This window comes from Sparassis crispa, assembly GCF_003851025.1.
Source record: "Sparassis crispa DNA, contig_000013F, whole genome shotgun sequence".
NCBI classification, from domain to species: Eukaryota; Fungi; Basidiomycota; class Agaricomycetes; order Polyporales; family Sparassidaceae; genus Sparassis; species Sparassis crispa.
In genome coordinates, this window is record NW_020939760.1 from 946,506 (window position 1) to 970,246 (window position 23,741).

General features: G+C 51.6%; 5 protein-coding genes across 5 annotated transcripts; 2 read left to right on the top strand and 3 right to left on the bottom strand.

Annotated features, from left to right (window-relative positions):
* Window positions 1-1,054: 1,054 nt before the first annotated feature.
* SCP_1403290 (polysaccharide lyase family 14 protein) lies at window positions 1,055-2,244 on the bottom strand (the record flags this gene model as incomplete). Its single annotated transcript, XM_027764033.1, has 6 exons — window positions 1,055-1,140; window positions 1,199-1,212; window positions 1,277-1,360; window positions 1,417-1,488; window positions 1,556-1,670; window positions 1,719-2,244. The coding sequence occupies 6 exons, from the start codon at window positions 2,242-2,244 to the stop codon at window positions 1,055-1,057; spliced, it is 897 nt and encodes a 298-aa protein (XP_027619834.1).
* Window positions 2,245-4,501: 2,257 nt separating this feature from the next.
* On the top strand, window positions 4,502-5,630 carry SCP_1403300 (hypothetical protein; the record flags this gene model as incomplete). Its single annotated transcript, XM_027764034.1, has 5 exons — window positions 4,502-4,530; window positions 4,597-4,846; window positions 4,909-5,136; window positions 5,337-5,406; window positions 5,500-5,630. The coding sequence occupies 5 exons, from the start codon at window positions 4,502-4,504 to the stop codon at window positions 5,628-5,630; spliced, it is 708 nt and encodes a 235-aa protein (XP_027619835.1).
* A 1,145-nt stretch (window positions 5,631-6,775) lies between these two features.
* SCP_1403310 (Structural maintenance of chromosomes protein) lies at window positions 6,776-11,739 on the top strand (the record flags this gene model as incomplete). Its single annotated transcript, XM_027764035.1, has 24 exons — window positions 6,776-6,819; window positions 6,871-7,191; window positions 7,251-7,611; window positions 7,667-7,900; window positions 7,950-8,121; window positions 8,172-8,241; window positions 8,296-8,473; window positions 8,537-8,625; window positions 8,676-8,812; window positions 8,862-8,995; window positions 9,049-9,286; window positions 9,338-9,439; window positions 9,492-9,631; window positions 9,681-9,770; window positions 9,822-10,030; window positions 10,094-10,379; window positions 10,438-10,554; window positions 10,611-10,733; window positions 10,785-10,882; window positions 10,933-11,040; window positions 11,092-11,218; window positions 11,271-11,395; window positions 11,449-11,665; window positions 11,719-11,739. 24 exons carry the CDS (start codon window positions 6,776-6,778, stop codon window positions 11,737-11,739), a joined length of 3,741 nt encoding a protein of 1,246 aa, XP_027619836.1.
* Window positions 11,740-11,974: 235 nt separating this feature from the next.
* Window positions 11,975-16,100, bottom strand: SCP_1403320 (hypothetical protein; the record flags this gene model as incomplete). Its single annotated transcript, XM_027764036.1, has 4 exons — window positions 11,975-12,420; window positions 12,479-14,655; window positions 14,746-15,510; window positions 15,562-16,100. 4 exons carry the CDS (start codon window positions 16,098-16,100, stop codon window positions 11,975-11,977), a joined length of 3,927 nt encoding a protein of 1,308 aa, XP_027619837.1.
* A 774-nt stretch (window positions 16,101-16,874) lies between these two features.
* Window positions 16,875-23,474, bottom strand: SCP_1403330 (UDP-glucose:glycoprotein; the record flags this gene model as incomplete). The annotated part of the gene is made up of 31 exons (XM_027764037.1): window positions 16,875-17,111; window positions 17,163-17,221; window positions 17,280-17,292; window positions 17,355-17,381; window positions 17,434-17,468; window positions 17,698-17,764; window positions 17,818-17,829; window positions 17,879-17,915; window positions 17,969-18,312; window positions 18,366-18,461; window positions 18,516-18,627; window positions 18,680-19,270; window positions 19,319-19,380; window positions 19,431-19,493; window positions 19,548-19,647; window positions 19,697-19,837; window positions 19,886-20,022; window positions 20,082-20,438; window positions 20,494-20,588; window positions 20,642-20,825; window positions 20,898-20,957; window positions 21,015-21,284; window positions 21,338-21,414; window positions 21,468-21,651; window positions 21,708-21,738; window positions 21,797-22,009; window positions 22,065-22,296; window positions 22,350-22,490; window positions 22,550-22,848; window positions 22,902-23,288; window positions 23,344-23,474. The coding sequence occupies 31 exons, from the start codon at window positions 23,472-23,474 to the stop codon at window positions 16,875-16,877; spliced, it is 4,794 nt and encodes a 1,597-aa protein (XP_027619838.1).
* Between the last annotated feature and the right edge of the window lie 267 nt (window positions 23,475-23,741).

Sequence of the window (23,741 nt, forward strand, 5' to 3'; positions counted from 1 at the left end):
ATGCTCGAAGATCCATGCAGGACTTGCGGACTACAAAACAGGAGGAGCCACCCCCCGGCCGTGTCGTCCTCGTTGAGGCGATCCGGGTTGATGTCGATAGCGAGTGCATGCTGGGGTGTAGGTCAGTAAGCGCCACCCGTCCCTACGACGTGTCCCAGTCTCCACTGCCCGCCCCTCAGTCCCACCAAAGCGGAACGTCTCTGGGAATACGAAACAGTAGGGAGGATTTCTGGTGCGCCGCTCGACCGAGCTATGGTCGGACCCAGCTAGGGCCGAACGAGGGACAAAATACTCAGATCTTAGCCCGCTCGTGAGTAAGGAACACCTCGTCGCTCCCAAGAGACCCGAAGGTAATGGTCGACGACGAAGGAGACCTGTGCGGAACGAGCATCGCGGCTACGGGTCTGCTGCTGGTGAAAAGAAGAGAGAAGACGAAAATTTATGCCAGATACTCTCGGAGAATCGCGACGGCATTTGCCGTCTGACGGTGGCTGAAAACGCTGAAGCGTCATGAAGTGTCTTGGTTATGCCAGACAGATTGAAGTCTGACCTGGGAGAGGTATAAGCTATTAAACCGTGGAAGGCGAATCCTTTGGCTTCAGTACAATACCGTATGTATTCACTTTCCCGTTCTCTTTCTTGCACTGTGCCGTGAGTTTCATGACCGAGCCCATCCATCACAATATTAAACCAGGGCCATGCCTGTACGAGAACTTTATACCGGTGGTCCCATATACACTTGCCGGATATTCAGTGCTCTGTGCCTACTCCTGCAGCTGAGACCGAGAACTGATTCACTTCACTTTGTAATGCCGACACTGAAGCTTGTTCTCGCAGTATGATTTTTTCTCGAGATTCTAGCAAGCGTTGTTTGTGAACACCGCGCGATCAAGAACAGGATGGATTAGCGCTTTGCAAGAATAGCAGTATGTGGTCGACATTGGATACCAACGTCAGCACATACATATGAACACGAGCAATGTCATAAGCGGAACAATAAAAGTAAAGAAGACCGTAGTAAGCAAAAATCGAAGTCATCACCGTGTGGCGCAGATCACACCGCCACGCTCGCGGCCCACATCTCGAAATTGCGAAAGTACGCATGCATGTCGCTCGGCGGCGCCCAATCAGATGTGCTTCCTAAACGCGTGCCATTGGTAAGTTAACGAAGTGGAAGAGCCACGCGGCGATCACATACTTCCGAAGAATGTGCTGCAAAGACGAAGAGCCAGACAGCATCAGTGCCTCCACAATGGAACACAACGATGGAACGCACGAGAAGAACAATCCGCCGATATCAACGACCGAGCTATTGCGGTACTGTAGGTTCGACTCGTGAAGTGCCTCCACATCGTCATGGCTGTGGAGTGCGAATCAATACACAGATCTTGTATAGCCTCAACGAGGGCGACATACTATAGTGTGACCTGGCCATTAGCATTATCCACGGGATTGTTGAGCCGTACGAGCAATGTTACTTTGCTCCACCTATTAGAAAAATTGTGCTCTTTTAATATCCCGTTCTCCACACCGGAAGAAAACGTGGAAAACACACTCTCCAGAGTTCCAGGAGAATGATCCGCGATCGATGCTCGTACCGTAGTTATCCGCATTACAGATGAAGTCGGGGTCATTACAAAGACCTTCGGGAAGGAGAAAGTACGCGTAGACTAGATGAAGGTTAGCATCGCTTTGCAACTACAAACCACAGCACATACCTTCTCCGGCGCCATTCGTCCGCCACATCAGACGCGACGAGAAGCAGTTCGACCCGTTCGCAATGTGTCCGCCCGAACAGTCCGCGGTGTCCGTACCACCGCGGAGGCCAGGCAGCTTGCCGCCCTTCACCCACGTGAAGCCGCTGTCGAACGCAACCTCGTACGATAGCAGCATCGAATGCCATTTCGTCCCAGATGGCGCCTCCCAGTGCGAATAGAATTGTGCGCCCGCGGTGTTAGGGTGCGAGTAGCTGCCGCTCGGATACGTCACTCGCAGCACGGGAGACGCAGTGGCCGTGGGGAATGGATCAGGCACGAATGCCATGTTGGGGGCGCCGTCAACGCCCGTAGCAGCCCAAGAGGCCTTGACAAACGACGTCGCCGAGGAGGAGGCCATCGTCTTGGTCGGCATGGGGAGCTTCGTGCTGGTCGAGAGGGAATACTGAGACGCGATCGCCGATGCAGACGAGGTCTGCGCGGCAGCGAAGCCTATGGCGTTGGCTAAGAAAAATGGTAGACAAAACATGATGGACGAGTCGGATGGTGCAGGCCTTAAACCATTCGGAACGAACTAGCCGAGACTTCGTGACGATGATTTCCACCGATCCGGGGATGTGCACAGCTTTAGGAGAGATGGCATATGAAGCATGGAGATCATTTCCCGCTTGACATCAGGAATCACTGTTGATCACTAGTCACATCTAAGACCTCCGACCTGCTCCTAAGGAGTTTCCACCGTGCACAATAGGATATACACGGGCTTACCAGATGGCGGAACATGGAATGAAGTCGACGACGTACATACGACCTTTCCATGCAATCGTGCACAATAGGGACAACTGCCGTATCTACAATCTACAATTGATCAATATGGGGGGTAACATCTCATTTTTGATCTAGCACGAACCTGTTGACGTTAGGACTACTCGCCACAGGACGCGAACAGGACTTCGTTGTTTTAGGCTCGAAGTAAAAGGCCCAATCTTGAGAGCCTTCGTAATGCGGTACTCAGCAAGCGTATTACGCGGGGAAAAACGAAGTGCATTCTCAACAGAGAATGAATGCGAGCGCCACGACGATAGGATCATACGGAAGAGAGTGAGGACGACACTCGTCTCATACTAACAGGTATTTATACGTGTGCAACGTACGCACCTCTTGAGTGCAGGTGAACGGAAGATTCGTCCCGCAGCACATGGCTCAAACGTCCGACATGCCTGATGCAAATTGTTGCCAAGAGGAACACACTAATGACTCGAGATATGAGTGGATGGTGGAAGTCATGGTCTTCACGCCAACATTCCGACGGATCTGTGTGAGCGGCGGTATTTGGATGTTTCCGGCGATTCTTGGACAAGGCGAATTCATTTCAATGCATCATTGTCATGCAGAGTCGTCCGTTATAGTTGCTAGACGACCGCTCCAAAACTTTCGGATTGATCAAGATACCGCCTGCAGATAGAGCCTTGATGCATATACTAGACGAATATGAAGGTCAGGTGCGGCCGGGTTACTCATCAGTGAACGTTGTGCGAGAGGGAGAGTGTTGGAGGACAGGGTGATGGGTACTTACCTACAGCTTTCGGAATGCCTTGGCTTGCTTGGTGGCCCTGGAGCGGACAGAGACTTTCTTGTAAGAGGCAGAAACATGACATAAGGCCCTTCACTCGCGAGAAGAAACTCGGACATTAGTTTGTTACCACACAGAAGAGGCATCATTGAAGATCTCGGCGTGGTATTTTTGCTCTGAGAAGTAATAAAACCTGATTGGAATCCGGGACAAGACATCGCACGCAGTTCACGAAAGCGACCGCATCTAACACGAAATTCACGGTTGCCGCTACATCACATACGGTGAGGCTGGCACACGGGTACAGCGGCACCCTGTCATACGCTTCCAATGAAGTAATCTTCGAAATTCGCGTCATTGTGTGTCAGCGCTGGGCTTCATATGGGCTCGTAAAAGCGGTGGAATTTGCATGAACTTGAACGTGCGCACTGACATCTAGATAAGTGCGGACATAGAAGCAAGGAAGCAAAAGATAGAGCGTACCAATAGGGACATTCAGTTGGCCAGTTTAGTTCCTGTACTTGAGGCATTTGGGTTCTGGGACGGAGTCGTGGATTGCAGCTAACAGGAAGCGTGCTAGATTTCCTCAACGAAACAGAGCGTGATTTTGCATATGCAAGCTTGGGAGAATACCTATTATTTATACGAAAAACAGCAATCCTGGATCGTCGTCACTTGTGCGGTGCGTCACAAGAGATTTCGAGTCAGTGAGGCGAGAAACTAGCTGCGAATCTCCTGTCGACTGCCATGCGACACACTCTTCAATTCCATCACGCGTCCGTACGCATCCGTGCAGGTCAGTAGCAGAAATATTCATATGACTTCTTTATGCCAACGATCAAATAAACAAGAACGAACCTGATCGCGTGTAAATCGACAACTCAGTTACTCAGAGGTGTGGTTCAAGACAGCACGATGCGACGCTTGAATTTGTGCACAGTAAATCGATTGGTGTTAGAGTACTAGAATATGTAGCAGCAAGTCAAACTCCAATTGCAAGTGCAGGTGAGTAGCCTCGATGTCTTCGCTGAGGGTAATTATTTAATATTGAGTCGGCCACGGTGGTTGTTGTCGACGACCAGATGATGACATGCCCCCGATCTAGCACCGACAATTCGCCGGAGGCCTCCAGTTAAGCTCGTCGTTGCCCACAGCGTCCTTCTGGTATAAAGGGCCATCGACATGGCTCTCTCATCCTCGTTCGATTTCCGCAATGACACTGACAACCTGGCTTGTAACAGGGTGAGTCTCTCGCTGCCAGCTCACCGAGTCCGAACGTGCGGCTGAGCTCGTCGTCTTTACTCCCAGAACCTCGCGCGGCATTGGCCTCGAGATCGTCAGCCAGCTCGTCGCTGATCCCGCCAATATCGTTATCGCCACCTGTCGCAACCCTGCGGGCGCGACCGCGCTCTCCTCGCTCCAGGACACTGCCAAAGGTGTCCTGTACATCCTCCCGCTCGATGTCGCTAGCGAGGCCTCCATCCGCGCGTCCGTCTCCCCGGTAGCTGCCATCTTGGGTGACCGCGGATTGGACTATCTGTACAACAACGCTGCTGTGGTATGTATTCGTTAATTTTCCATCTACGACGCTCGTATGGTGCTGACTGCCGGGACGGGCAGACCGAAGGCGACGACTCGGCGTTCGATTTCTCCGTGGACGGTTTTTCGCAATCGCTCCAAGTGAATGTCGTTGCTCCTGCCCTTCTTGGGCAGTTGTATCTTCCCTTTATCGAGAAGAGCTCTCGCAAAGTTATCGTCAACATCACGAGCGGTCTCGCGAGTATCGGCCTTGACTTCGGCGCCAAGAATGCGACATACAGCGTCAGCAAGACAGCGCTGAATATGCTGGTGTGTGGCCTTGTTCTTGTCACTGTCTACCTCAGTCATCCTTGGTCTTTTTCGGTTTTATCTCCCCTTTGCCAAACCTTGAGCCCTTCTCGGCCGAGTGCAGAATATGTCATCGCAATACCACGCATTGCACCACTGTTCTTCCTTATTCTCCTGTTGCATAGATATTTCAGGTTAATAGTTACCTACCCCTCTCGTAGACCTACAAACAAGCCCGCGCACGCCCCGACATCACCTCAATTTGCATTGATCCCGGCTGGGTCAAGACCGGTAAGTTATCATGTTCCTCGTGCCTTATAATCATCACTCACAGCTCACGCTTTGCGCTACTTGTGATACCCCCCTCCTTTCGCTCTGGCACAGACATGGGCGGCCCCAACGCAGCGACAGAAACCCATGACAGCGTGTCCGCGGTCCTGCGGCTCGTGACCAGCGTGTCGCCTAAGGACTCAGGAAAGTTTTTCCGGCACGACGGCGAAATCATCGTGTGGTAATTCGTGACATTCAATTGGGAGTAGATGCCGTTGGGAGCACTCGTGGAAGGAGGATTTATTGGTATCGATGCTGCTGAAGGGATCCACGGTTGATTGCACGGTGGACGGTCCTGTGGAGACGATCAAGATAAGTACTGCATATTTGGAAGAGCATGTCGCGTAATGCGTCAGACGGTTGTAAGTAGTAGGTGCTGTCTTACACGTATCTGCTGGTCCACACATCGGTCGGTCTCAAAAGGTCGTTGTGGTAAGTGAATCGCGCAGGACGACCTGGTTAGGAAGTTAACCACCCATCGTCTGTCTGATGTCGAAAACGTCACTTCTGCAAAATGGTCTGCTGGCCTCTTTATCACCATTAGAATTTATACACATGTTAACGACGGCTAGACAGTGGCGGAATACAATGCCATGCCACATATCCAGAGAGATCTCTGTGAGGGCGCAGCGCGAAGTTTAATTGGGCTGTCTCAAGGACGTTCGGATGACGACTGCAATCTATTTCGCACAACAGCAAGAGAAGTCTGGAAGGGATGAATAAATAGGAGGGTCATACCATTTCCCGTAGTCGTTATCAAACTACACCTTACAGTTGAGCGCGCCCATCCGCTTGATGCATCTTTTCATCTCTGTGACCGTATTCTTTGTTACCCATAGTACTATTGTTACCCCAGTAATGCAATTGCGATTGCATCTCTGTCACCGTTCCTTCAAATCGGGCCCGTTTTCCTTCGAACTTCTTTGGATCAAATATACAACATATAAGCTACCTTCTGTGTGACTGCCAATTTTTTTCCTGATGTTGTGCGACTCCAAGACCGAACACAGTCCTCCAAACTTGCAATTCAGAGACTTCGCACTCTTTCCCTCCGAGTTTGACTCCCAAGTTGCACAGCCAAGGTATTTGGGACTGTGCACATCTATTACATATTTCTTTGTGATTTTTAGTGCAGCAAAATGCGGCAAAACGGCGAAATTGCATAACTAGACCAGATTGCAATACTGGGGTAACGATAGTACAGACGATCGAACTTTCATACCTTCCTTTTCGGGTGATTACGTACGCAATAAGCCACAGACGCGTACCAGGTCACCACTGACACCAGCCACGAACCCCCTCGCGCTTGCACCATTCGTTTATCCGTAAAATGCCTCTCATTCGTATTGAGGTGTGCGACTTCAAGTCTTATAGGTGCATTTCTCTCTTTGCTCTCTCTATATATTTATCCTAACAATTGTCAAGGGGCCACCAAATTATTGGCCCATTCCATAACTTTACCTCTGTGATAGGACCCAATGGTGCCGGCAAGTCCAACCTGATGGACGCAATCTCGTTTGTTCTCGGTGTGAAGAGCGCGCAGTTGCGCAGTAGCCAATTGAAAGATCTTGTATACCGCGGCAGGCGGCTTGCTCGCGACCCAGACGCCGACGGGTCTGATGCTGGTCGCGACGAGGATGGTGACGAAGAGGATGAGCAGGGGGAGGGAGAAGGAACAGCTAAGAAGGCGTGGGTGCTTGCCGTATTTGAGGACAGCGAAAAGAAGGAGTGGCAGTTTCAGCGGACGTGCGTCTTTCGCCGGTTCTGCCTTTCGTATGCCATTCAGCTCACGCCCTGTCCTGTAGCATTAACACAAGTGGCACGTCCGAATACAAGCTGAATGGAAAAGTCGGCACATACTCTGTGTACAATGCTGCTCTGGTATCGCACAACATCCTCGTGAAAGCGAAGAACTTCCTCGTCTTCCAGGGCGACGTCGAGGCTGTGGCATCGCAGTCGCCGAAGGAGCTGTCACGGCTGATTGACCAAATCAGCGGTTCGCTGGAACTCGCGGGGGAGTACGAGCGCGCGAAGGAGGACCAGGAGCGCGCGACGGAGAATGCGACGTTCAACTTCACCAAGCGGCGTGGCATCGCGGGAGAGATCAAGCAATACAAAGAACAGAAGACCGAAGCGGAGCGTTTCGAGTCGCTGTGTGACGAAAAGGTGTGTACATCGTGTTGTGTTTTCTGAGGCCTTTGCGTAACTAATAGTTGTTAAGGATGACCTGATTCTACACAGGATTCTATTCAAGCTGTACCACATTCAGGAGGAGCTCGAGGAACATGCGCAGGAGATTAGGACGAAGAATGAGGAGCTGGTTGGACTGCGCGAGGAGCAGCGTGTGCACGACAAGGCACTCCAAGACGCCCGTGCGGACCAGGCGAAGGCGCGCACCGCAGTCATGCAGAAGGAGAAGCGGATCAAAAAAGCGGAGAAGACGCTTGACGCCAAGGTGCGTGCTGCGTGTCGTTGCTTGCAATCTCACTGACGAAGCACCACAGAGACCGGACCTTGTCCAGGTCGACACGCAGATCAAGCACTCAGAGCGCAAGCGCGACAATGCGCTCAAGGAACGCGAGAAGGCGGGCGTAGCTGGACAGAAACAGAGAGACGAGTTGCGAGTGCTGAGGGCCGACCTAGAGAAGGTGCAGAGAGCTGCCGATGCAGCTCAAGGTGCGCCCTGCTGCCAATGTATAATGCTGCAAAGCTCATTACCCATTCAGAGGCGCAAAGAAGAGCTGCCCAGGCCAGCATGTCTCTGAGCGCAGAGAGCTTGGAGGAGTACCGTCGATTGTTCGCTATCTATACATTTTTCCCCTGGCATATTTGTACTAATGCAAGAGACAGGAAAAATGATGCAAGCATTCTTGCGGTAGAAGAGCGACAGGCACTCGATACGCTTTCTAGAGATGAAAAGACGTCTTCTCGGGCACTAGCGCAGCTAAAGGATAAACACGAGCAGCAGATGCAAAAGGCCGAGAAGCTTGGCGAGGACAAGAGAGTGCAGAGCGAGAAGAGATCCGAGGTGGGTGCTGCGATCATCACTGTACGCCCGATGTGATGCTGAATTCGTGACCTGGCGGGTCAGCTGGAGGCCAAAGTTGCCAGTCTCCACGGAGAGCTTACAAAGGCGAGGCAAGAGCTAGATAATCAGCAGTCTGAGCGAACACGGATTGCGTGAGTTTCGTAGTTTGCGTTTATTAATTCATTGCACTGACAATTCGCAGCCAACTTGAGGCGGAAATCAATGAGAAGCTAGTTGACGTTCACAACAAGCTCTTGCAAGCGGGTGTTGATCAGAAGGAGTCAGAACGAGAAGCGAAGCTCAAGGAAACGCTGGCCAGTCTGCAGCGAATCTTCCCTGGTGAGCTTCTTCTTTGGGTTTCCATGTGCTTGGGCTCAACGTGCATTAGGCGTCCGTGGCCGAGTGGTTGACCTATGCAAACCGGCACAGAGGAAGTACGAGACAGCTGTCTCCGTCGTTCTTGGCCGGAACATTGATGCTGTAGTGGTAGACGAAGAGAAGACCGCAATCGACTGCATCGAGGTAGCAATGCCCCCTGCTTCCCACCCCAGATATTTTACTGACTTCTGTTCTAGTACATGCGCAACCAGCGTGCGGGCCAAGCGACATTTATACCGCTTGACACGATCCAGGTGAAGCCCATCAACGATAAGTTTCGTTCGTTCGCCAAGGGTGCACGGCTGGCGGTCGATGTTATCCAGTACGAGGCCGCGGTGGAACGCGCGATGCATCACGCGTGCGGGAATGCGCTGGTGTGCGACACGATGGAGATTGCGCGGTACGTGTGCTATGAGAAAGGGCAGGAGGTCAAGGGTTCGTTCATTCAATAATTTTGAAATTGAGACATTGAATCTATTTGCGCAGCGGTTACTTTGGAGGGAACCATCATCCATAAGAGCGGGTTGATTACCGGAGGCCGCAGTTCACATGGTGGTGGGCGCCAGTGGGAGGAGAAGGACGTGCAAGGTGATACGCTCTCTGATGTTCTTCCGGCGATAGTTTTTAATACGTGCCCCAGGTCTCCAGCGTGTTCGTGACAACCTGTTGAGTCAGCTGCGGGACCTCAACAAGAACAAGCCCCGCGGTAAGGCCGATGAAAACCTCATTGCTGAGATCACCCGCCTTGAGTCCGCACATACGATTGCGAAGGATGATCTGGTAAGAAGCATGGAAACCACGAACTGAGCTTAATCTGACTATGATCTAGAGCGCGTGCAAACTTCGGTTGAACGGCATCAAGGACGAAATAAAGCATGTTGACAGAGAGCTTAAGCAGATTCAGCCGGAGTTGAGGAAGGTGCGTTGAGATCACTATCCTCCTCTCAATATGTACTGAACCTCGCGCCAGGCCCAGTCAGCCTATGACACGCTCAAAGAGAAGGTCGACGAGCTCACAACAGTGGTCAACGCCGCCGAGGATGAGGTTTTCTCTGACTTCTGCCGCAGAATTGGCGTGGCAAACATCCGGGAATACGAGGAGCGCCAACTGAAGGTCGCCCGTGCGGAGGGTGAAGCACGATTGCAATTCCAGACGCAGATAGCTCGTCTGACTCATCAGTACGTTCGAATTTGCATGCCAAAGAGGGGTTTTTTAACCGTAATATGACTTGTGTGTTACAGGTCCAATTTCTCTGAAGAGCAATTGCAAGTCTCTGAGGAGCGTCTGAATATCATTGACACTTTGATCGAAGCTGAAGAGGCGAATATTGTGCGGCTTCAAGAGAACCAAACCAACATCAAAGAGGAGATCGATGAAGTGGAAGGTGCAATCGGCGCTCTTCGAGAAGAGCTCCAGAATCTCACCGAAGTGTTGGAGGAAAAGACGAAGCAAGTAGAGCAGGTTAAGCGAACCACTACCAAGTCTGCGAAGGTACTGGATCAAGCATTGAAGGAGATTGCAAACGGAGTCAGTTTCTTACGTTCACTAGCAGTGTTTTGCATACACTCACCTGTTCTGGTGATAGAATGATGAGATTGAAAAGTTAGGTCTGGAGCGGTCCGCTATCTATCGAAAGTGCAGATTGGATGAAGTCAAACTACCACTCGTAGAGGGAAACCTGAAGAATGTCCCCATGGAAGAGGTGCGAGAACTACATATCACCTGCATTCTGGTTTAATGGCTCACAAGTAATCGCAGAACCTCCGTGATGAGGTAGCTATGGACGTAGATGAGGACGAAGATGGCACGCAACCTGTTAAGAGGATTCCGGATTACGGCATTGAGGTGGACTTCGAGGCGTTGGATGACGATGAACGTGGGGTCAGTCTTCAAAATACTCTTCTTTCACAACCTTCCTGATGTCGATATCAGGACGTATCTGCCGATGCCGTTGCTGGATTTGACCGGAAGATAGCCAAGTTGAACTCCGAGATTGAGCGAATGGCACCTAACATGAAAGCCATGGACAGGTGAACTATGTATTTGTGTGTCATTACGGCAGACTGAAGTTGGAGTCCAGGTTGGACGATGTTGAAACGAAATTGTTGGAAACCGAGAAGGAAGCGGACAAAGCACGCAAGGACTCGAAGACCGCCCGGGATCAGTTCAACGACGTCAAACGTCGCCGGTAAGTCATTCTTAGTGCGCCGCCAGCTATGGCTCATGTGAATCTCCTAAGCTGTGAACTATTCAACAAGGCGTACAACCATATCTCGGAAAGGATTGATCAGGTGTACAAAGATCTCACTAAGGGTAAAGCGGCGCCAATGGGTGGTGTCGCTTATCTCAGTCTGGAGGACAGCGAGGTATGTATCATTTTTCATCAGTACCGTCGAAGTCTCAATCTCCTGTTCGCAGGAGCCATATGTTGCCGGTATCAAGTATCACGCAATGCCTCCCATGAAGCGTTTTCGAGATATGGAACAGTTGTCCGGTGGCGAAAAGACTATTGCTGCTCTTGCACTCCTCTTTGCCATCCACAGGTACTTTGCTTAAGCTTATTTACACTTCTGATCGTGCTCATTTGTCCTCGCAGTTATCAACCATCACCATTCTTCGTCCTCGACGAAGTTGATGCAGCTCTAGACAACACAAACGTGGCGAAGATCGCCAATTACATTCGATCTCATGCCTCAGAGACCTTCCAGTTCATTGTCATCAGTCTGAAGGGATCCCTATATGAGCGTAGCAATTCACTTGTGGGCATCTACCGTGACCAGGATGTCAATAGCTCGCGCACATTAACACTTGACGTGAGTGCCTCTCTTCTCACATCCCCAGACAAACCTAAACCATTGATTCCCAGCTGACGCAATACGATGACTGAACGAAATGAACTCTTACCGTCTTCTTGTCCGCTATCTTATACTTTTAATCCCTATATTTTGTGTTGTGTCAATGTATTTTAACCCAAAGCATCTGTAGCGGTAATACGACGATATCTTCAAATAAGTTGAACTATAAAGACATGCAAGTATACGGATCAATGCGGACGTCTCAGAGCTCTACAGCATATTACGGCGAAAATCCGGCAAAAAGATGATACATCTGAACGTATAAGCTTACAACGCCTCGCCTGCGTCGTTTTGTCGGCCAAACGTGCCCCGACTAGATTCCCGAACAAGTGTAGGAGGAGGCCGAGAGAGGAGGGAGGTATTGAACGGTTTGTCGGACTGGCTCTGGGGGCGTTCCTCGAAATAAGTGTTGAGCACCGACATATTTTCAGGAGTGACGTCGGTAGGCGGCGCAGGGAAGTCGGAAAGCCCAGACATGCGCGACACATTCGTGTCGGCAGTCATGAAGCTGGAACGCGCAGCATCAGAAGATGGTGGGGCACCCAGGCTGGATGGTTGTGAGCTAATCCGGGAAGGTCGCAGGGACACAGTCTGCGGTTCATCACGCCCGCCTCGTGCGTAGCCGATGAGTGACAGACGCGTTGAAAATCGATGAGTAGTCTCGAAAGGAGGTGGGGTCGACAGTACTTCGACAGTCCCAAGACGCAGCGACTCTATATAACAAAAAAATGGGCACTTTCCTGATTGACGGACATCACAATAGTAACCCACCTTCAGCTTCCTCTTCCTCTTGCAAGGGCGACTCTAGCACAGAAGACGCTCGTGAGGATGCAACGTCCTCGGGTACGTTGATTGTGGGACCCATTAAAGACAAACTTCGATCGAGGGGAAGACCTAGACGAGAACTAGTCTCGGGTGACGAGTTCGAACCGCTAGGACTCTGTGACAGTACCACATTGGGATTTTCACGTAAATCGTCAGGACGCTCACCGTGGAGCCCACCAAAGCGCCTGCCCCACATAGGCGATGTAGCCTCTCCGCTTTCATACGAGTCCCTCGCGAGGTCTCGCAGCTCCTCCAGATCTTCACTTAGCTGGCGCGCTAGTGTAGTGAGCCCACTCACAGTCCGCTCAGAGCCAAAATCAATAGGTATAGTCCCGCTCGCCTGACGCGAGGGAACAGGACGGGCGATACCATCGTCTGATGGTGTTCTGCTCCTGTCGGGAGGGTGGTAGAAGAGATCGCGAAATCGCTCCAGATCATCGGGTGCGTTCAAAGGCCGCGGTGAAAGGGGAGGAGATGAGTCGTGGGAGATCATGCCTGGCGACGACCTGGATGAGTTTCCGTGCAAGAAAGCTGAAGAATGGGCGGAATGTGTACGACGGAACATGGCTGGGTTGATGCTCCCCATGGACGATGACACGGTGTGATTCGACAGGTGCGTCGGTTCGCGTGAGATATCAATGCGGCTTCGCGAGGAAGACGAAGTCTGCTTTGGAATCGGGACGGATGGAACAGGCGGGGGCTCCTCCTGCTGTGGACCACTGACAAGTATCTGCGCGACAGACATGCTGGGTGGGGTCAGTCCATCCATCTCATCATTATCGCCGCTCTTCGCCCGTCCAAGGGTATGTGTCAACGCATCAGCGAAGCCCCATTCACTTGTCCGTCTGGATTGCGGGCCATATGGATGCGAATGCTCGGATCGCTCAGAGGCATTCGCTTCCTGGTTGTCCTGAGGCGATGGCATAGGCGGAGGGGAAGGACCCGTCGGAGTCAACGGCGAATATTTGATCTCGTCGGGCAGTATCTCGCGGATGTGACCAGTGCTAATCTCCGCAAACATTGAGGTGTTTGAGGCTGCGGGTGGATGCTGCCTGGCATTGCTCGCACCGGAAACGGCGTATGGATGAAGACCTTTAGCATATGGTGAATATGGATGGACCGGTTGCCGATGCCTATTTAAGCCGTCCTCAACCGCTGCTGTGTCTGCCTGCGAGACAGAAGGTACACTCGCTGCAGTCTTATCAACGACTATGGGCTGACGGTAGACATAGTTGCCGACCTGTGCATACGGATGCGCAGGGATCCTAAGACGCTCATGATGATCGTCCGAATGCGGGGGCGTGGAAATTGCGATACCTACACCCTCCCCAGAACCAGAAGGAGTGGGTGATATCCCGTTCATTCTGCTTGGCCCTGCTGCGTCTGTGCGCAGCCCAACATTTGATGCTGGGGCAGGAGTAATCAATACGACGCCCTCACCCTCTCCGTTCCTCTCCTCCATGCGTATCTGATCTCGCAATCGAATGACGCGCGTTCCTTCGCTCCGAAGTGCACCTTCCAAGCAACCATTCTCGTACACAGGTGAAGCGATACCAGGCTCTCTCGGGTCTCCCGGACTGAATCCGCAAAAATTCGCCGCGCTGTTCGCAGTGTTACGCACGATCCGCAGAGCAGACTTGCCGAGCGATTGTGTCCGTTTATGTCCGCCGCTGGGGGCACCCGGGGCTACCCACATGAAGGAGTCATCGGAAGCGGGATGTGACGCGGACGTCCCCATAGAATTTGAATGCGCATGAGATCGCGCTGCACGCGAGTGCGAATGCAAATTCGAGTGCGAATGTGAGTGCGAATGCGACTGTGTTTGCGTATGAGTAGCGGAAGAGAAGGTGCTGATGCCAAATCCTGTAGCATTTTCGTCCGATGGGAGTGACTGCTGGACGCGGATGTGGACGGTGGGCGGGCGCGTCTGGCCTCCCAACAGGGTCCGTTCCGCCAGAAGGTCGAGCGTCGTGGGTGTATCGCGCAGACGGACGCGGCTGCTCGTGAGCGATTTCGCGCGCGCCCGCGATACCGACCTCGCGCGCTTGTTCTGGAATGAACGCGTTGCCAACGACTGCCATTCCTTGCGCTCCACTTCTAACTGTCTGCCATCTTCCAGAACCCTATATAATAGACACCAAGATGAGATGACAATATTGGGTAGGAATTAGCGTGCGATTCAACAGAATTATACTAAATGAATGAATGCCTACTTGGTCAAAGATGGGACAGGACTTGGAATCGCAAGATCGTCCCACGCGAAGCTTTTGGGCCTCGGTGGTCGTGAACTTGATGCAACGAGTGGCCCAGGCGGGAGAGGTACCACTGGTCGAGGGGCCTCCACAATCTCTGGAGAAGGGGGACGTACAAACACCAACTGAGACGCAGATTGAGACTTTCTAACATCACGACGCTGGCGTTGAGTGGATTCCTGCACTCCTCGTTCATACACACTAACAGCCTCTGTCGGTGATTCTACTTGCTCACCGGGGCCTGTCCCGGGCGGCCATATAGGACTTCCTGGGGGACTTACGATTCGACCACTGCTCGCGACATTCGCCCCAGTGTCTGTCACGCGCATTGTAAAGCGCGGACGTGGCAAGAGAATCGCGTCACACCACGTCTCGGCGGACAACCAGCGTTGCTTCCCTTTCGGTAGGGCGACAGAGAACGGAGATGGACTTCCACGCTGTCGACGAAGGTTCGGCGTCGACGTCGACACCTTAAGACTGCGTCCTGGTGGTCTGTGGGCGGGTTTCAGGTAGTTGGGCATCGCTGGGCCAGAGGACTTCCGTATCATTGGCTCGAGTAGTGTGATTGAGAACTTGGACGTTGGCGAGGGCCGAGCTTTTGCGGCAGAGGCAGACGAAGAGGCATCTGTGGGCAAGCCTGAGGCATACGAATACGGGTGTGGGCGAGGTAGGGGACCATTTCCTTCTGCCTCTCCGTACCTATGAACGCGAGACGAAGATGCATTCCTGTTGGATATGAGTTACTCATGTGATACAGCAGAGGCTGACATTAAATACCTGAGATCCTCAGCAGACGCCGGTTGATGAAGCGACAACCCCCTCTTCGAGGTGTGTCTAAACCCGAGAATGTTCGCGAAACTGTTCCGGTTAACCTCTGGTGGCCTGGGATGGTCTTGCGACGGCCGCATGGGCATCGGCGCCTCGCCTACACCACCAACCTGAGAGGCACCCGCCGCACGGCGAGTAGACAAGCTCCTACGGGTTGTTTCAAGATCTCCAGAAGCGACAGACAGACGGGAAGCGCTGGACACGGCACGAGCACGAATGGGACGGCTAATTCGATCACCACGCTTGTCGTCGTCCTCGTCAACCAACCACCCACTAACAAGGTTTCCCCAACTATCTCTGTCGTGTGGAGCGCTCAAGCTATGTGGTTTTTCGTATGGCCCGTTGTAAGGAATATACCAGTCTTCAGTCGGAGAAGGGTTAATGTGAGGGACTGCCGTCGAAGGACCAGGCTTCAACCCAAATGCGATACCAAGACGAGAAAGCCGAGACAGAGACGACGGGCCTGAGGGTTGAGGATGCGTGGCCATGCCACTGCATGGGGACAGGAGAGGGGGACCGCGAACGAATGACAGATAGAAAGAATGATGGATGACGTCGACCTCTGCCACACGCCCGTCATATTCTGTCCTCGCCGTCAATACATTCGACACAGACGTACCTGTCGAAACGAGCGGCTACCCGTAACCACCACTGAAGCTTATTCTGTATTCTGTAGAGGCTGTCCTTCGACTCTCTGCCTGAATCTCGAGTAGTCTACTCCGTGGTTTAGAACCACGCACCAATCAAATGAACGGATTGCCACAACCAACAGCTCAGCAAATTTCGTCAGGTTAAGTGGGAAATAATGATAGGTGATTGTGGGCGTTTCTGCCGTATGCCCGTCATCGAGATTGTTGGCGTAGTCAACGTCATGCATAGCCTGCACACGCACCTGTCCAAATGAATGAATTACCCAGCGACGCAAATTCTGCGGGCCAATTAGGCGGGGTAATCAGTGCAGAATGTACGACGTACCTGCGGAAGGAGGACAAACGAGGGGACCTAACCGACAGCTGTCGATTCGCCCACGAATCAGGTCGTCGTTCTGGCCTGAGCAAGAGCTGAAGGGTGCTCTTCAGTGGCAGCCGTCCTCAAGCATCATCACGTGAAGTTTTTGCTCTAACCCTTGATCCATCACTGATATCCGGACACCATGAAACGCAGAACTTGCACTTAGTATTATTAGTCTGACAGGATTTCCCCACCAATTCGAGAGGGAACCATTGCGTTCAGCCTCTGTTTGTACATCAACAGAAAAGAATTCACAGTTCGTCTCTGACATACTCCGCCTTACCCTCCACGCCCTCACTCTGCTTATCCACTGCAGTACCATGGGTGCGGTGCTCAGCACCTGCATCGGCCAGGACGTTTGAGTCCGCTGCAACGATCTCCGAGCGAATGCAACCCTCCTCCGCCAACCTCCGCGCGAACCGAGCGATCTCACTATCGTATTCCTCCCACTCGGGAATGTGCCGCGCTCTTGCCAATTTAGGTTCTTTCTGCAAAGTGTTTCAATTCGCGGCAGCCACTCAGCGAGAAGGCGAACGCACCGTAAGTGGGTTCTGGCACAGGTCGATGGTCTTGGCACGGTTAAGTCTGTCCTTGCTGCCTGTATAACAGAGAAAGATTATAGAAAAGAAAAGCTACAGAGGCGTTGCTCAACTTACACCAGGTTTCGCACTGCACCCGCCCGGTTCAATCAGTAATTCAGATATCTCGACATTGATTTCGCGCCCACGTACCCATAACCAGTCTTCGGGTAGTGAAAACTGTAATAATCGTCGACGCGACATCGCGATCAAATAAGTATTGGCGACTTACGATGGGCACCTCCCGCTGAAGATTATTGGGTAGATCTGAGAAAGAAATTTTTTAGTTCGGTCGAAGGCAGAATCAGGACCAACTGTAGGAGTACGCAGAAAAAAAAGGCATTCTGAGCTAACACAGGACGTCTCGTCCACCGTATCCTACTCAAAATCGAATTGCCTCGATATCTTCAAAGTATGTGAGGGAACCATGCGCGTTGACCGTGGTGTCGGGACGAGACCTCCGAAACGTCCTTATAAAAGTTAAGGAGCCGCATACCTTGGTCAAGATTTGCAAGGGAATTTGGATCCGCAGACAATTGTTGGTAGTGACCTCGCAGTATATCCTAGTCGCGAAACGTATGAGAAATGACACCAGAATAGGGGAATTATCACACACTCCTGCAGCAATCTGCGTAGTTCTTCAGCATCAATAAAGCTGACATCGGGAAGACACTCACCTGTCTGAACCGGACCAGGTCCACGACATATAGTGCACTTCGTACTCATATTAGTACTCATCGCATCCGCGTATGGATAGGTGACTTCACCTGATATGATACGGCAGACCACGCAAGAACTCCTTCCAGTATCCTGTCTTCCAAAACCGGAAGCCTTCCATCTCCTCGTTGTCATCACCCATGGGAGTGTAGCCATACGGCGCGCCATGCAAATCAAGGTCAACGAGTTCCTTGAGGTCAGCGCGCACAATTTGGTCTGCGTCGACGAAGATGACCTTCTTGAGATCCATGGGGAAGAGGACGTCCAGGAATAAAATCTTGTATGCCCAAATGATGCGCTGCTTTTCCTTCTGGGCGCGCAGCCAGGAAGGCCATTTGTAAGTCACCAATTCGTACTTGAAGCCGTACGCTTCAGCCAGATGGGGAATAAATTCCTAGAATAGACGGACATCAAGCACAGAGCATTTTCGACGGAGTAGAATAGTACCAGGAAGGAAGGCGAGAGGAAATTCTCGATGAACCAGAATTTGACAGTGCTGTTTGTGTTGCGGAGAACACTGAGTACCATAATGGAGACAAAACGCTACGAGTGGTGTGATCAGTGGACAACGTTGAGGGCTTGTTTACGATTACTCACTTCATACAATAGGCCCGAGGCAACAGTGAATATGTTAATATCAGCCTGGTCACTTGGCGAGGACAATGTGTTATTTTCGGACCCCTTTGAGGAGGAGAATAGAGAAGACACCCTGCAATATTGTAAAGTGACACGACACGACAATCCAATAAAATAGCACCTACCAAGATACAATGTCTTCGAGAACTTCTTTGGCAGTCGGCGCTTTGGGTGGAGCTTCTGCAAGGACGTCTGCGCGATCCATACCTGGTAATCTGGCAAGCCTTGGGTAAAGCGTAAGTCCCTCAAAGTTGGTCAACGTGATCTCGTCTCCGTCCACATCTACATGGGGGCTGTCCCAACCTTCGTTTCCCACGCTCTCCATCTTGAAGATCTCGCGTCCACGCCCGGGGCGTATCTCAAGCTTGAACACACCAGGTTTAGTGCGGAACTGCAGATACCCCAGATTCGCGACGACCAGGGTATCAGCGATCGGGACCCCTTGACTCGTGGCAAGCTGAAGCTGCACTCCACGCGGAGGTGCGCTGGTCAATACATCGCGGGCATGGCCTTCAATGACGAGGTAGTCGAGTTCGAAGATGGCATGCACGCCGTGTGCACGGTCTCTCGCGGATAGGGTACTCAGCTGAATATTATCCAGATCATGGAGAGCTTCGCGTGGCCGAACGAGCCACGATTGCGGCACGTCCATCGCGAGAGTGTAGATAGGTTCAACAGCTAAACCACTGAACTCCGTCTCGGCACGGATTTCTTCCCTGCGAGAACATTAGTGGGTAGGAAATTGATGACGAGGTGATGCATACCCGTTGTCGTCGTAGAGTAGCCGAGGTTGCAGGTTGTACCGATAGAATCGTCTGAGAGGAAGCTAGCCTTCCCATCAGGACGACTGGCGTACAGAGCGTGGACAAGACCGACCTCACGATACCTAGCCGGGTTAATGTGCAACTCGACAAAGACTTCAGGGATATTCAACAGCCACTGGAAGCACCCTTTAGTCAAAGATTAGTCCAGCAGAATGTACATCGAACTGACTTCTATCAGGCTTGACCATTTCTGCGCAGACTCGCTCAGAGGATCTACCACAATGCCGAAGTGGAATAACGCGGTAGAATTCTCTCCGAACATGAAGGACCTAGAACAGAATTCAGGGTACACTCTCACCGCAGTACAATAGAACTCACGTATATTTGCCGCTCAAAAGTTGATAACTCAGTTTTCGGGGCTTGTATGGTGCATTGAACAAACCGACTTCGCTCGGATCCGGTACCTGAATGGCAGAGACAACAGAGGAAGTCAGAGCGACCATCTCCGCATATGATCCCCTACAGACATTATGAGACATCTGCTAAGCCTCACACAACTGGACATACCGATCAAAACTCTCCAAGGACCCAAAGATATTTTCAAGCGCTTCTACGACTGGCTCAACACGTTTGCGCAGTTCATATGTCATCAGAGTCTCGAAGTCTTCCGCAACAAATCCGCCAGGCAACAAGGGGCCAACAACCTACAGCCCGTAAGCGCCTTGTGCGCACAGACAGGAATTGTTTACAAGGATGTACTCACTCGTCCGTTGACGATGACAGCTTGTTCTCCTGCAGCAAGGCCCAGCTCCCTAACAAGGAGACGACTCGCTTGGACGAAATCCTCGTAGGTTTCCTGTCCAGCGTCTTCAAGAAGAGTTCCACCTAGGATGTCGTCGAGGCTGCCTTCTGGCGATATGACAACTTGCGGGCTGTGGATAGGCACTGAAGGTTCGCTGAGACCCAAGACCTTCAAGAGACGGGAAGGAGAAACTCGATGAAGAGTGTCCTTGGTGATCAGGTGAGCCAGGAGTGACGACGTGGGTGGGCGACGAGTTGATGCGCTCCATGGAGTGGCGGGATTATGGATGAATGACACGCGAGATGCAGACCCCACCTTCTGCGGAGACGTTTACCGTTAGACGTTACTTGGGTAAATTGACATATTCTCGTACCGTGGATATTAACGCCTCCTTCATCAGGGTACGACCACCATCTGTATCAAAATCTGCTACAATATACGCTGACAAAGGAATCTGCTCCAAGTCCGCTATGCGCATGTCCAGGTAAGCCGAACTCGCGTGAACAGCAGCCGAAACTCACATGGGTACACAAACGAGCCACTTGGATACTTCACTCTTGAAAGTAAGTCCGGTAGATTAATCATGTTCATCCCGCTTTTCCCGGTGTGAATATAGGTATTCCTTCTCTTCGCAGTAGTGGGAAGATCATAGAAATATGTCGAGATGGTCTCGATGTCGTTATCCCTTAAATGGCCGGTGGCAATCTTGACAAATCAGACAGCGAAGGATGTCAACTCTGGAGGTACGACAAAATGAAAACTCGATGTATCCCTAACCTGCTCTTGAAGGTACTGCAATTGCTGACCTAGCTCCAGTTGCAATTGACGCAGAAAATCCTGTACGCCGCGGCTAGACATATCAGTACTAGAATCCGCAATCAGACATGGACGCACATCGTTCAAAACCAAGTGCTTCCCATTCACGAATGCGTGTCCTTGTGACGCAGAAGTCAACGTTACTCCCAATCTGGCCGCGTAGGCACGGGCTTTGTCCAGACCAAAGCCCGGGCTCTCTGTGCCACCATGGAGGATAGTATCCAGATTAGTTATTACCCCCTCGCCTGGCTGTTTGCTCTCTGTGAGGAGGTTACCGAACTCTGAACGTACCAAACCCCAGTTCACTGTGGGAGTCAAACGCTGGATGGGTATGTCTATTTGGGATAGCTGATGCGGTATTCGATAAAGCATACCACCAGGAGGACATGGAGTCGACTCACACTCTTCAAGAAGCTCATTGTCTTTGCCCGTCCGAAGTTTTCAATCAAGTAATAGAATAATCTCGCCATCCGAGCACCTGGGCAGGTCAAATTGAACTGTGAAAGGACTCGGTATTCTCAGCGTACTCACCTTCTTCTGTCTCGACTATGGGAACAATACCGAAACGGGCTGGGAAGCTGCGACTGATGATATTCGAGACTGAAGTGGAGATGAAGTGAAGACTGCTGGACTGTGAGAGGTCGACAGCGAGCACCACGTTGAAGAGGTTAGCCTTGACGTTCGGGAATTGACCCGGGTACATTGGTCGCAGGAGCTGGGTTATCGTGCTTATCAACATCGATTCACGAGACAAAGAGTAGCGCAACCCACTATTCTCAATGATCTACTCCATCTGGCGTAACTGTTGCAGTGCGTTAATTGGTGCAAACAGTGGAAATAAACGTCAGGGGAGGACACACCGACTGTCCTTCTCCAAGTCATTCCACCATACAATGACACCCCCTTCCTCGGGACGATCACTCGCGTCGAACAGCTCACTGACGGCATCCGGTTCGCTCTGCGCTGCACTGATTGAGGGGTGTGTGAGTAATCTGATCGCCTGCTCTGGTGATAGGCCCAACGAGGTCAAGGAGAGCATTGTGCCACGCTCCTTGCGCAGCAACCGTAGCAAGCTGGAAATCCGATCAGCCATGTTCCCATGTTTCCAGCAGGCGAAGTGCAACATACGCAAAGGGATTCATATCCTTTTCCCCGATATTGACTCCGTTCAACCAAGCAATGTTAGCCCCTCCCGGTACCTTGACCTGGTTCTCTTCTACTTCATCCAGCAAGGCCGGGTCCACTGTGATACGCCGCGCAAGAGGGGCTGCATACTTGGGGAAATTCTGCGAGAGCTGCTTGAGCGCGGGTAGAGGTTCATCTGCATCGTATATGAGTTGGGTAGCTTGCAACCCAATGTCTGAGAGAACGAACTTCAGACAAGTTGTGAGAGTGTACAGGACTAGGACTTACTTAGCAGCTCATCGTCTGTCAGAGGTGTGCTCGCATTTACGTCTGTGTTCGCCGGGTATTGTTGCACCAGCACCATGACGGAATCTACATCTGAGATCGACTCAACAGCACCGTCAGATTCCGCCGTCTGCCCACTTGAGCCTGGTCATATAATACCAAGTTAATCAAACTGCAATTCATACTGCAAACATTATACGAACCTTGTCTCCGGTCATCTAATGCCAGATAGTCCATCTTCTTCAAGTCAAGAGCTACACCATAACCAGACAGGTATGTTCGAAGGGAGAGATCACGGTTCTCTGGAGGAATAGCCCGGAACACATATTCTATGTGGGGGTTCGGAGCACTCGAGGTTGCATAAAGGTATGAATGGAGTTCGCGGAAATTGCTGGAGGAGAGCGAGGCGTAGAATATTGCAGTACGTGGAGGCCGTGCGAGCACGCGGGCCGGAGATGGCTGGACGTGATCGAAGGGGAGGAGTTTAGGGCGAGGGAAAGATCTTCGTATGAACTGGTTAGTTGAAGCAAAAAAGGCATGGAGGAGCGAACTTACGCGTTAACAGTGCTTGGTACTGCAGGATCAATTGTCTCGACCCCTGCAAGATGCACCAACGTCTGTACATCACAAGCAACCTGTCCATACCAATCGACCCACGACCCGCAATCATCATTGTGCACACTGGCCGTCCGCGCGGCATGACGATCGGTGTAGTACTGGTAGACAGCTTCGATTTTGGGCGTAGCAGTATGCAGGGCCAGGTCCATCTGCACAGAGGCATACTCCCCTGGTCGAGACAGGAAACCCTCAGATATAGCGGCTTCAAAGGCAGAACGGTGCACTACTTCTGGAGTATGTGGTGAGGGGATGGGCACTTCGGGGTTCGTAAGCGTATCAAGCAAGGGAAAGAATGCTTCATCATTTTCCGTAGCAATAGCTTCTCTGCCAGATAGCATTCCGTTTATATTCGTTTACGTGGAAAGATGGATCCACGTACATGCATTCAAGGAGAACCGGAGGCGCCGGCCACGACGACCGCAGTTCCACCTTGACTGGAGGATTCAGTGCATAACTTTTGTAGACGAATAATAATGTAATAAGAGAAGCAAATGACAGAGGTGCTTTCATGCGTCCTCCAAGACAAATCCGGCAGATATAGTAGGATCTCGCACGATTTCCGTTGGTGAACCTCTGCGAGTTCAATACTCCAGTCTAAGTAATAGGTCTGAAGTCACGAAGACGAGGTTTGTACCTCAATAATTGGGCAGGATTTTTCTGGGAGTTTTCAGAAGATAACAGCAAAGAGATTCTAGCAGTCCTTTAACATGCAGCAGCAAGATGGTACTCCGCAACAGCCACGTCGCGTCTACTATGTATCAAGATCACGTGCCAAAA